The sequence below is a fragment of the Dermacentor silvarum genome, chromosome 3 (genome assembly GCF_013339745.2).
Source record: "Dermacentor silvarum isolate Dsil-2018 chromosome 3, BIME_Dsil_1.4, whole genome shotgun sequence".
In the NCBI taxonomy this organism is placed as follows: domain Eukaryota; kingdom Metazoa; phylum Arthropoda; class Arachnida; order Ixodida; family Ixodidae; genus Dermacentor; species Dermacentor silvarum.
The window spans coordinates 75254833-75267263 of record NC_051156.1 but is presented as its reverse complement, the minus strand read 5'-3'; the positions used below and the strand labels follow the sequence as shown (position 1 = coordinate 75267263).

The window sequence follows — 12431 nt, the reverse complement described above, 5'->3', positions numbered from 1 at the left end:
GCCTTTAGCTACCCAAATGGCATTTTTTGAAGGCTTGTCGCAGATTTTCTGCAGATGCACGCTTGCGGGCTGATGCTGCTGCTCTCCGGTTATCTTTCTAGGCCATATTGATGCTGTTCGGTGGCCCCAGGTTCAAATGAAGCTTCTGGAGTATAGCAGATGCTCTCTCGTTCCCCGAATTAAATTTCATTACTGCCTCAGCCACAGCAGCTTCAACAGCAAAAAGCGAGGCATGCTGTTCCTTAGGTGCCAATGCCCAAACCATTGAATGCAATCATTCATTGTTTTGGGTCATACTGCGACCATGCCGACTCAGATGTGCGACGAATGGCCGCGCTGTCATCCACAGGCTATCGTAGGATACTGTTATATTCCCACAAGTTTCAAGTCATTATACAATGACTTTACTGATAGCGCACATGCGCCCATCAGCTTTTGGGCAGCAGACGATGGCGCCAGCTTCTGCTTGAGACAGCCTTGCCACGTTTTGTTATGAAGGCCACAGTGCAAGATATTCATTGCAGCAAAAACGTCGTTCATCGCTGTTTGTTGATTTCCAGTGCTAACCATCGCCCGAGCGCCAAGAATGTTCACTACGAAGGAGCTGACCGTTTTGCTGTTTTTCACGCGCGGCGAGCTCCACTCGGAAACATCGCCGCAGTTTTCACAAATCGCTAGAAGCTTGACAACAAAGCCGTATTCTCGCTCCTCTGTGTCATAAGTCACGGAGCCGCCACAAAGACTGCACTTTAGATGCAAGAGCAAAGCGCTTATCGCTTCCACACTGATAACCAAAGCGTGACTCCATCTCCGCTGGCCCGTCCGCACCATTGTTGACGCTCGTACACATGTCCAATTTCCGCTTCGTTGCCGAAGTTCCCGCCAGTTGCTGGAGGTTTTCCCGTGCTTGCTTCTGCCGTTGGAGCAATTCCGCTGGCTGCACCCATAGAACACTGCTCCTGCGATAACTATCGGCCGGTGATGTCGTTAGGCTTAGCTTGCTCTCGCCAGGCCCATTGCATTCTGCGTCTTAGCTTGCTCTCGCCAGGCCCATTGCATTCTGCGTCGCAGCCGTTGCTTGAAACCAGCGGCGGGTGGTTGTCGCTGTGTTTTTCGGCAGGATCGGAGCACTTTTCAAAGTTGCAGCACACTCACTGTCTTTTCTTGCCCAACTTGTTTCGCGTAGCAAACTTCTGACATCACGACACGCTAGTGGCATTCAAAATGGCGTCACGGTTCGCTTTTCAAGTGTGACCGCTTGCTGGAGCAGACAACGCCAGCCGCCTAAGCCAATCGCAGGACTTTATTTACTCACGTGCACTGAACTGGGACTTCTTTTCGGCGCAGTATTTCTAAAAAAATAGCGAATAGGGGGACGAACGAAAATGGGGCGGGAAATTGAAAAAGAGAAGTAGTTCTTTTCAACGCGACCAAGATGGCTGGGACAGCATATGTCGTTCAGCAGCGGCGTGGCATGAAAAAAGCCCCCTTTTTTATGCTTCTTTCTGTCAAAATATAGCTCGCAGTGGTTACATAAATTGATATTGCAGCTAAAATATTGATCCATGACACGGCAAACTTGGTCAGAACGTGCGGCAGTATTTGTATATTATGAAAATACCACTTTCAAGAAACCCATTTTTTTAGAGATTTTTTGGTCTTTAAGACGGCGTGTCCCCCTGAAGGGGTGGAGGTTGAGCCGGGCTCAATAGATGAAGCGCCAGTCCATGAATCGAGTGTAGCGGCCGGACCTCATGAAGTGGGCGTCAGCTGGGTCTGCTGTTGCGCACGCCATTGTCTTGCCCTGGCTCGGCTTATCCTGCAGAGTGCTGTCCTGTTCTTTGGAGAATATTGCCCGAATGGTCCTGATGAGTTTGTGGCGGTTCCGCTCTGACAGAGACCTCTCCGCATGTGATGTGGGCCCCTTGTTCCAACAGCTCCCAGGCGATGGAGAGGCTACGGGAGGCTTTCCTAGCCTTCGTCCACACCACGATGGAAGAATACTTAGGTGAGCGAACGACGCCGCCAGCCCTGCCACAGCAACGCTCTGCTTTCAAAACGCGCCGCTGGTGGCGCGCCGAACTGTGGCCCTCAGCGCTGCGGCTGCTCCGGTGTCGCGCCGTGGTCGCGCCTGAGCGCGGAGGGCGGGCGAACGAGTTTCCGCACTGGCTCTTGTGCTGATATTTTCCAATATCTTTTGCTGCGTTGCTGTCACACCGCGTCTAGTTGCGTGGCTAGAGGTAGCCAGAGCACGGCAGACTCCTCATAACCTGACACATTTCAGGCAACTGGATTACTGAGCGCTTGCGACCTTCAAAATTCTGAGCGCGATAGTTCGTAGCTACAGTAAGCGCTTCCGTTTAATTTACGTTAAACGTGGTGTGGCGACGAATCCCCGAAAATGCTTTGTAATTTTCGTGTCCGTCCTAATGAAAACAATCGAAAGCATCACCGAGGCTCCGCCCATTTTAACAAGGTGTTTCCACCGCCCTTACCTTCACTATGTCCACCTAATGAACTTCCTTGCGAGTATGGCGGCAAGCAGTTTAGTGACCACATGTCGAATGATAAAGAAAATGATGCGCCAGCTGTTTTGCATAACCACCAAGAAGATATGCACAGTCTTGGGCAAAACATCTTCACTAGAACTTGTTTTCCGCGTCTGAAGATAAGTACAAGGCTGCAATTATTTATTTGACCGTGCATTGTCCATCAAAACGCTCAAAACATTCAATAGAAAGCGATTCATTTGACTCAATGAATTACAAAGCAGTCGTTCACACAAGTTTCCAGAGAAATACAATGTAAATACAAGAAAAATACAATGCTAAAATTGTTCACAATTACTTCCAGAGGTACGAAATCAAACAAGCTTTGACAGTTTTCGCAAATCCTGGCTTTTCTTCTCGTTCTTGGCCCTTAACTGCTTGCAGTATTGGCGCATGCGCAAACAAACGTAGTAATGAAGCAACTTGGCCAATATATCTTCCTTGTGGAAATTGCAGGGGAAAGTAAACTCAAAATGTGCCAGTACAGCATCTGTCGTCTTATCATACACATCCCTCTGGTCTGCATATTTTGCAAACTCTTCCTCATTGTTTCTAAAAAGCTGGAAAAGGTGTGCATTGGGATGCGTCAGTCTTCCTCTGGTCTTGCAGTTCACAAGTTCCGCTTCAGCTGCTTTTGAGAAGCCTCGGTGTCCTTTGAGTGCTTCCTTACAAACGACACACGATGTCTTATTGGCCAGCTTCCTCGTCACAAATCCGGTGACATAATAGATAATGCAGTCGACCACAGCTGCATCAGAATAATCGTGATCGAACACATCTTCACACTCCCAGTTTCCTTGGCTGATCAGGCCATCCAGCTTATTTCTCAGCTCTTCCAACTTTTTTGGCCGTTCTGCAGCTGAACTCTTGTATATGCCTCTAATGTCGGCCAAAGTCACAAAAGCAGACTGGCTGCTTTCAGCGGCTGTACAGTTACCAAACTGTGGGGGCCTCAGCAAAGAATACAGAGACAGCATCCAATAGAGCTGCAAGAACGTTGGAAATGTAGGATGCTCGTTCTGGCCTCCTGCCTGCCTTATTATACCAAAAAAGCATTCTAAGGGGTCTTGGTTCATTTTAGAGGTGAGGGCATACTTGAAATTGCATTCCGTCAACAGGTAACGGGACAGCTCTAGAACGGATTTCAATGTAACTCGCAGTCCCTCTGCAGTTGACGGGGTCAGAAAAAAGTCCTTCGGAATGTCCCCATTAACAACTTCTTGTTCCCACTCTTCGAGCCACTTGGAGGCACTCTCAATGACTAAGAAGTCCTTGCATCCAAGAGTGAGACCTTCTCGTGGGAAGCGGCGGTTGAGGGCATCAAATAGGTTATTAAGAAAAAGGGTAAACTCGACCGTTGCCTCTGCATTACAAAGCCGAGTTTCACCTCTGCGTGCATAAAACTGTATTCCTTTTGCGACAGAATTGCTGAAAAGTTGGGTGGCAAGCTTCACTCTCATTTTCAACATATTTGACGGGTTAACATGGTTGTACGTCAACTTTGGGCATACTCTGAGGTCGGCAGCATGTTTCGTGTCTGCCACATACAAGGCGTCGTAGCACGACCACTTTATAAATCGGCCTTGTCTTTTCAAAGTTTTTTTCTCGTAAAGGCGATTCCGAATGCACTTAAACAGATGAGGAACATCTGACAGGACATACACTTTTCTAGACACGTCAAGTGGATGCTCAAATGCATTAACAACATTCCCCAATGCACCACTGATCCCGAGCTGTTTCCACATAGCCCGGTTGGTTGAAGCACTGTCGCACACTATTCCATCAACAAAAATGCCAGCATGCTCTAAGTGCACAATGCACTGGAGGAGTAGCTGTGCAAGAGTGCTTTTTGTTGGTCCTTTCGAAGCAAAAACAGCTACTGGCTGCAAGTAGCTCTCACCAAAAGGAGAAAAGGCAAATACGAGACCATGATCAGCAAGCTCATTGCTTTGAACACCCTGCTCTCCGTTATCAACAAGGCCAGCATAGGTCATCGTTTGAGAGCAGACAGTCATCTCCTTTCTGACATGTATCTCGTCAAAAATGAGCATTCCCCTCTTTTGGAAAGACGTTTTCTTGGAGACTTTCACCTTAAAAGCTTTAAAAAAATCCTCATCAAATCCACATTTGAGGCCAACCATACTAATGTACTTCCTAATTGTGGATACACAAGGAAGGGGTAATATGTTATTGCCTCGCAAGAAGGAATATGTAGCAGGGCTTCGTATATTTAGAAGGCACAGTAGAAGCCAATCGTCTGTGTATCTTCTGTTTGTTTTTGCCGTGCACTTGGCAGCAGAAATACATTCCTTTAGAAGAAGTAGCTGAGCTGGTGGCATATCAAGAGCTTGCAACTTCTCTGCGACATCTTCATCTTGTATTTTCATCATTTCCTTCTTGCTCTCCTCAAGCTGTTTCGTCAAAAGCTTGTTGCGCTTCAAAAGCCTCGCTCGCGAGCGTTGCAGCGCAGCTCTGGAAAAGTGCAAGGCATCGAGTCTTTCATGCTGCGCAGGCAATGTAATTCTGCGGAGTGGTGGCAATCGTATGCGTTTCAAAGGGCGCTTCTGTTTAATCCTCATAGCTTGTCGCTCAGCATGTATCCTAAGAGTGTCTGAGAGACCACTGCATGGCCTGCATATACCACCTCCAGTTGTCACTAATGGGCACTTATTGTGCCTCCATTTTCCTTGGCAATCGACAGAGGCACACTCCGGAAGCACGGTAGGAAAACTGTCCAAACTAGGCCCTCCACAACAAACACTCACGTTATCAACAGCAGTTAACATTGCATCTACTTCGGAAACTGAACTGGCAAATGAATTGATCCCAACAGTGCTGCATTCAACTGGCTTACCCAAAACATATGCTTGAACAGACATGTCGCGTTTTACGTGCAGTGTCTTCTTCGTAAACACGGCACTGGACGCACCACTGTGCCGAATGCAAGCGTCATTGAATAGAACGTCCTTGATTCCCTCGTTCGATTCGGTGAGCTGCCCACGATGGTCCAGGAAGGCACATGCTAGGAGCAGAGTTGAATAAAATCTCGAACGGGGTCTTGCTTGGGTCTGCGACCGTATTCTCCGCTTCACAGCCGCAACCGTCGACAACGCTTGTTGCAGCGCGATCAGTCGTTGGTGCTCCGTCAGCACCGCCAGAACGCACCGATTCACCTTCGCAGGAGCTCCTAGACTTCGAAACAGTACAGCGGGGAGCAACAGCACGAGACTGTCGCCGTACCGGCTTCCGAGGGCTCTTTACTTTCTTCGACAAGTATTTTGGCGCCCCTTCGAAAATAGTCGGCACCGCACCTTTCGCGAGACCCGCCCTTCTCGTACCCGACATGAGCACCCGGCCGTCAACTTCAGCACTCCAAGTCCTGAGAATGAAATGTGGTGCAAAATGTCGCTCACACACACGGTCATTCTTCTGGAGCACTCTGTCTTTGCGCGGTATCGCCCGCCTCCACGCTTCCAGTCCCGCTTCATTATTCGGAGGTTTGAAAAGGGAATACTTCGTGTCACACGACTTGTAGCCGCTGTTGCAGAGAGGCACAAAGCACTTCACCATCGTGCAACGGCATAAAGCTTTGGGCTGACCATAATACACACAAACAAAGCAAATATTAACGCACTTATCCGCGAAAGAGTCAGCAGCTAAAACGCGCGCGCGGTGAACAGGCGGCGAAGGTCGGTCCCGTGGTCGGTCCACAATCTCGCACGCCCTCTCTCGTCGCGCCAAGTTACTAGAACGCTGTTCGTTCATCGCGTCAGAGTGCAGAGAGTGCGCCGTCCTTTCATCTAAGTATTCTTCCATCGTGGTCCACACAGACCGCAGCTGTGTGGACGTCTGTCGGAAGTCGCCCTCCGTTTCGCCTGAGATGTAGGCCTCCATGTCCTCGATCTCTGCCTGGCGCCTCAGCTGCCTGGACACTACTGCCAGATAGGCAGGCTGGCGCTGGGAGTGCACAGGCTCACACCCGTGGAGGCGATACAGGGGGAGATGGGATGGTCCTTCTTCACCGCAAGAGAGGCGGTGGCAAAGGCGACATACGAGAATAGGCTACTGAGGCTTCTGGGGGAGAATATTGCACGACAGGTGATGGCTCGCACCATTTTTTACAAGTCGACAAAATGGACGAGAAGAATGGCTGCACTGCATCGGTGTTTTGGGTTACTGACGATCTGTCTGGAGGAGGCGGCGCAGAAGCCAGGGACCCAATGGGCAGGGGAACACGGCTTCAGGTGCGACAGAGAGAGGCAGCTGCATGGCGGAAAGCTGCAGAAGAAAAGTCGTCCCTCGAGTTGTATTGGAGTGAGAAGCTCAAAATCCATACCGAGTGCTGCTACGACAACTCGAAGGGAAGCGCATTGCTGGCGGAGGCGAGAACAGATGTCTACGCACACGCATTTGGAGAGCACGCTTCACAGAAGGGGTTTCCACAACGTGCGCCCTCTGTGGAAAGTCGGTCGAGACACAGCGTCACGTGGTCCTGGAGTGCAGTTGATGCCTTTCCACCAACCCACACACAGGCGCTGCCTACCGCACTTGGTTTCAAGACGGAGGAGATCGGGGCTGCGGAGGTGACCAAGAAACGCCTCGAGTTTTGGTGGCAGCATGCACTGTGCCAATGACTGTGCGAACATTTCTTTTTGTTTCTGAAGTTCACGAAAAAATGTTTCCGTGGTTTTTCTTTCTTTTTTTTTCTTTTTTTAAGCGGCTCACGCCAGTTTGGACAGGGCCAATTACGGCGATCCTATGCAAAGGGCAGGACCACCACCATCTTTGCGGCGTGGCGAGTAGGCTCTGCACGGCTCTGCGTTGTTTTACCCGAACAATACTCAACATTTCGTGCACTGTGATCTCGTGAGCTTTTGTGCACTGTGCCGTGTCAGTCATGAGTGACGAAGCAGAGGACGTAAAGAAAAGGTGTGAGATCGCACTCGCCGTGGTGACGATCGCTTCCATGGATATAGAGCTCGAAGCTGCCAGGGCAAAAGTGCTCACCATCAAGCGTCATCTCGTTCTTAACAGCCTCATACTGAATGTTGGTGTGTTGTCTGGGAGACGTGCGACAAGGCAAGTTTGGGCTTACCCATGGTGCGCTCGTTGGTTCGAGGAGACGCTGCCGAACCTAGGCAGGCAGAACTTCCGGCAGTCATTTAGGGTGTCGAAAACGACATTCAAATACTTGGTAGACATCTGCAGGCCCGTGATGCAGTGCCAAACAACAAATATGAGAGAAACAGTGTCACTAGAGAAGCGGGTCGCTGTTGCTTTGTATAAGCTATGTTCCTCTGCCAAGGATAGAACAGTGGCCAATTTGTTTGACTTGGGGCGGTCGACAGTGAACACTATTTACAGAGAGTTTTGCCAGACCGTTGTTGGTGCCCTTGAAAAGCAGTGGGTCAAGATGATCGCAGCAAACGAAATGGCTGACCATGTGCGGGTTTTGTGCGGTCACTGGCTTCCCAAAGGCAGTTGGGCAGCACTGGATGGCTGTCATTTTCCTGTCTCGCCACCAAAGGAAAACGCCATCGATTACTACAATTACAAAGGCTGGTAAGTGAACGAACTACAATGAGCGGTATCCGAATGCGCAGAAGCAAAAACTAATTAGTACAACTGTAAATCGAGTCGCATACTGGACAAAAATTGGCATAAAAATCTCACCAGTCTTGTTCTAGTTTGTTAATATGCACTCAAATTATCCCCCCAAACACTTATCTATAAATTCATGATGTCGCATTCGAGCAACTAATTTAGAAACGCTTTATCCTCATATCATGACTGCAGCACACATGCTTTTTACTGTTATGTTGCGCAAGTACGAGAATTATAGATACCACTCTCGTAAGCTTCATACCTCGATGCAGTGAAGTTTGCGTTGCAGACTTGGTCTTGGCCATGACGTGTATTTACTTGCATGTACAGTGTGATCCTGCTGGCTCTGGTGGACCACAAGTACCGGTTCCGCTACACTAACGTTGGCTCCCCAGGCAGGTGCCACGACGCACACGTGTTTCACAACTCCATCTTGGCAAGAGCGATTCAGGAACCAACATTTCAGAGCCCAACCATTTGTGTTGGCACTTCTCTTGTGCCCCCATTGGTTTTGTGTGACCAAGCTTTCCCTCTTACACCGAACCTCATGAAACCGTTCCCCGGCTTGAACCACACCCCAGAAGAGGGCAACTTCAACTATGAACTCTCCAAAACACGAAGAATTGTGGAGAACGCTTTTGGAAGGCTCAAGGCACGCTTCAGATTTGTGATGAAGCGAATGGAGTGCGACATCAGTAATGTGCCTATTGTCATAAAAGCATGCTGTGTGTTAACTAACATATGCGAACATTTCAATGATTCCGTATCTCAGCAGTGGCTGAATGAAGTGGAGTTACAGAATACAATATATCAGCAACCACTTCACACAGCAGGCACTCAAGTTGGATGTGAAAGAGATGTCCGAGATGCACTTGTGCATTATTTTCAGCTGCATGGAGACCACTAGATGCAAAGAGTTGAGCCAGTACAAGGAAATATTTTATTTTTTCAGAAAAACATCTAAGCTCAACAAGCTTCTCCTGGATGTTCATTTGCCTCTCTCGGAGGACATTCTCTTCAGCTTTAGCTCCTTCAAGAGCTCTAATTAGCCGCTCGTTCTGCTTCAGCAGAGCGTTTTGAAAATTCTCGTTCGCAGAGGTTCTCTTGCGCTTTCCCGTCCTTCTCACGGGCGCAGTGCTGCTCGGACTGGGCCTTGGCGACAGTGGATCTGTGGGCACCACTGCTGCCTCTCCATCATCGCCGCTCTCCACCATTGATGTGTTGGCACTGACAGGTGTGCCCAACTCCATTGAATAAATTTTCTGAAAAAACATACCACAAATGAAATTGTTCATTTATGACCTCAGAAGCATGGGAATATTCAGCTTGACATTCACACTTGCAGTGAAATAGTAATCAGGTTTTCACACCTGCGGTTTGTTGCACCTAATCGGTTTGCCTAATTGTTGCATTAACACAAAGTAAAAGCTAGTAGTGATGAATTCAATAATAGCATGCTAAAATAGCGAGATGGCTTTGCACACCTGCTTACACTGCATTAGCAAAATTGACGATGCCTGACTGCTTGGAGTGCGAACTGTGTTACCACCAGTGGGTGTGCTTACTTCTCTGAATGTAACAATTGATGCCAGTATGAAAAAGTAAACAATATTTGTGAGAATATTTTCTCCACAATACTGCGCTCAACTGCAAATGAGAAATCTCACTTCAACTGTTTCACTTGGGCTGCAGGCACTTTCCTGGATCAGTGACCTGTCATTGGAAGGCAAGCACCCTAAAAAATGGTGCAGCTCCCTAAAGAAGGGCCATGTTGTTGCTGCCAAGCCCGTGCCATGCTCACTCAGTTACTTCCTGCAATAACAGAGAAAGCATCTTCAAAAGGGTGACATAACTAATAAACATTAATTATTACCCACGGCGTCGCATACGGACCGCCCGGCGTTCATATTTCACGTGCTCGGGAATATGTTGATGTATTTTTGATAAGCATTTGCCCCAGAAACACAAGCGAGGCACACCCAGCTTGTTCTTTGTACATTCTTTGTTGTTGGTTGAGAGGCTGCGGGCAACTTGTTCGGGCCCATCGTAAGAGTAGAGCATACTCAGTAAACTGCGTCAACCACATGCGAGACTCGGTTACTTGCGGTTGCCCGTTGATTCCTGTGTTAACAAGGGTATAGTAGTACGTTCCCCGCTCGTACGCTTCGCCGACAGTTGTAAACCTCGTCGAAGATGCCGGCCATTTCGGCGGTACTTGCAATGTACAGGACGCCTACAAAAGTGGCTCTATGCCGCTCGCACATTTCGCAACAATATGCGCACATACATCGAAAACACTAGAATTTCTCTGGTAGCGTGAACTTAATATACAGTATAACGAGATGCTACTTACCTGTATCGTTGCGTCAGGTTGTCGAGTTTTGCTTGCACTTGTTTCTTCGTTTTTATAATGCCACTTTCGCGAAGAGCGTCAATTGCTGCATACACTTTCGTGTTGTGCTTTTCACTTCCGAGTAGGTGTAGGTTATCCTTCCAGAGGCGAATCAACTTCCAAGTTTCACCTTCAGTCCACATTGCCCTCGGCGGTGCAGGCAGCCTCGCTGAAAGTTCCGGTGTCGCGCACTCCATGTCTCGTGTAGAGCTACAATCTGCTGAATAGACGCGCCTAGCACTAGCAGGACAATAGGCCTATAGCCTACAGGTCGAGAGTATAGTCCAGCAGCAAGCATAAATGTTGCTGAATTGTACTTGAACGTTTATTTATCTCAACAGAACTGTTTTGAGAAACACTCGACAATATTTTTAATGCAAACCATAATTAAATTCTCAGCTTTACAACAACAAGCATGGGCACAAGAGTACTCCCTTCAGCTGCTGAGGGAGATCACCAATCTCCCTTGACCAAAAGCACCGTTAAACTCCCTTAGTGGAAGGGCGACCGTGTGACATCACATGCATCTCCCTCAAGATAAAGACGACGGAGTTAAAAGGAGTTTGCGGATGCTGTCTGACAGGGGTATTACTTCCTTTGGTGGGGTGGGCATTGTGAAGTGAACAATCAAAGTGCATGTGCAGCGATGTAGGCTGGCCTTGATTATGTCTGCAATTTGCGATGTGGTAATGGACAGATCAATTCCACATAGAAGTCCTATTGGTGACTTCGTGCAAGTTCTCTCGTTTTCACAGCGAGGCCGCATAAGTCCCTAAAAGAAAATAGACCTTCAAGTCCGGCATCTGCTGCGACAATGTTTTATCAGTAACTTATCTGCACTTTGGACGCACCATCCTGGACGTAAATGTAGATGCAGGTATCTTTTTCCGCTGCTTCACAGGAGATTTTCCTGTTGCATGGAGTCAAGAAAACATTGCAAATTATGGTATTAGGAGTGGCTGGAGCATGGAATGGTTTCCAGTTAACAATTATCCAGCCGTTTTGTGGTGATGAATGCAGTGTCGTGGCTTCCACTTCTGTTTCACACACTGCAAAAAGGGAAGTGCAATTCCTGTCAATGTTTACCAATCGAGACGAGGCATTTCCTTGTTCACTTGAGTTGCAGTGAGTATTGACTGCCGCAGAGGGAGTAAGCGATTTGCTCAGAAGTTAGTAAATGGACAGCAAGAACCAGATTCCAGCAAAGGATTGTGGGGTATGGTGTTTTCAGCAGTCACTCCCGGTTCGAGACCTGTCTGCGCCTTCGCTTTCTGCTGCTTCGTCAGCACTCGCGGTTGCTTTTCTCACAAATTTATTGCAAAACATTTTGAGTGCTGTGTTCATTTCACAAGTTCATTTTGCCACTTGCAGCATAACGGCATTGGCTCATTCTCAGTCCAGGTGATCTGGACCATACCCTGTCACCCAGTAGAGGTTGCTGAAGCTCATGGATGTTGAGATGAGACCACATATGCCCAATATAGGCTGGCTTCCTCCAGGGCCTCATCTGTAGTTCATGGGCTTCCACACAACAAATGTTGAGGGCAGCTCTTACTCTCTCCTTTAAAACTTCTGAGGTTTATGCAAGCTGAACCTGCAATAGCAAAGACCCTAGAAGAAAATGGAAGATACATTGACTTGATGGGTATTACTTTGCGCCTATGTGAAGGGATTATATTACAAAACATGAAAGTTCATTTCATTGTGATGTAACATTATTAGCTGGCATTTGGTACATGGGACTGCTACCATGAGAACCCACACAATGACCAAGGGATGCAGTTCCACACAAGAAAGCAAATTGTATTTTTAAGGGTAATATAATCTTCGCACAGAATGCAAACAATGTAAGAAATTCTGCAGGTAAAAGAACAGCGGAACACAAA

The 12431-nt window shown here is 48.0% G+C and overlaps 1 protein-coding gene across 5 annotated transcripts in view; it reads left to right on the top strand.

Annotated features, from left to right (window-relative positions):
• Positions 1 to 9939, top strand: part of LOC119445512 (uncharacterized) — a 64921-nt gene extending 54982 nt beyond the window's left edge. For all 5 annotated transcript variants that reach the window (XM_049663352.1, XM_049663353.1, XM_049663354.1 and 2 more), the window contains one exon: positions 7898 to 9939. In XM_049663352.1, the coding sequence (XP_049519309.1) occupies positions 8476 to 9060 (585 nt within the window). In that variant the 5' untranslated portion in view covers positions 7898 to 8475 and the 3' untranslated portion in view covers positions 9061 to 9939. The remainder of the gene's footprint in view (positions 1 to 7897) is intronic.
• The last annotated feature ends 2492 nt before the right edge of the window (positions 9940 to 12431 follow it).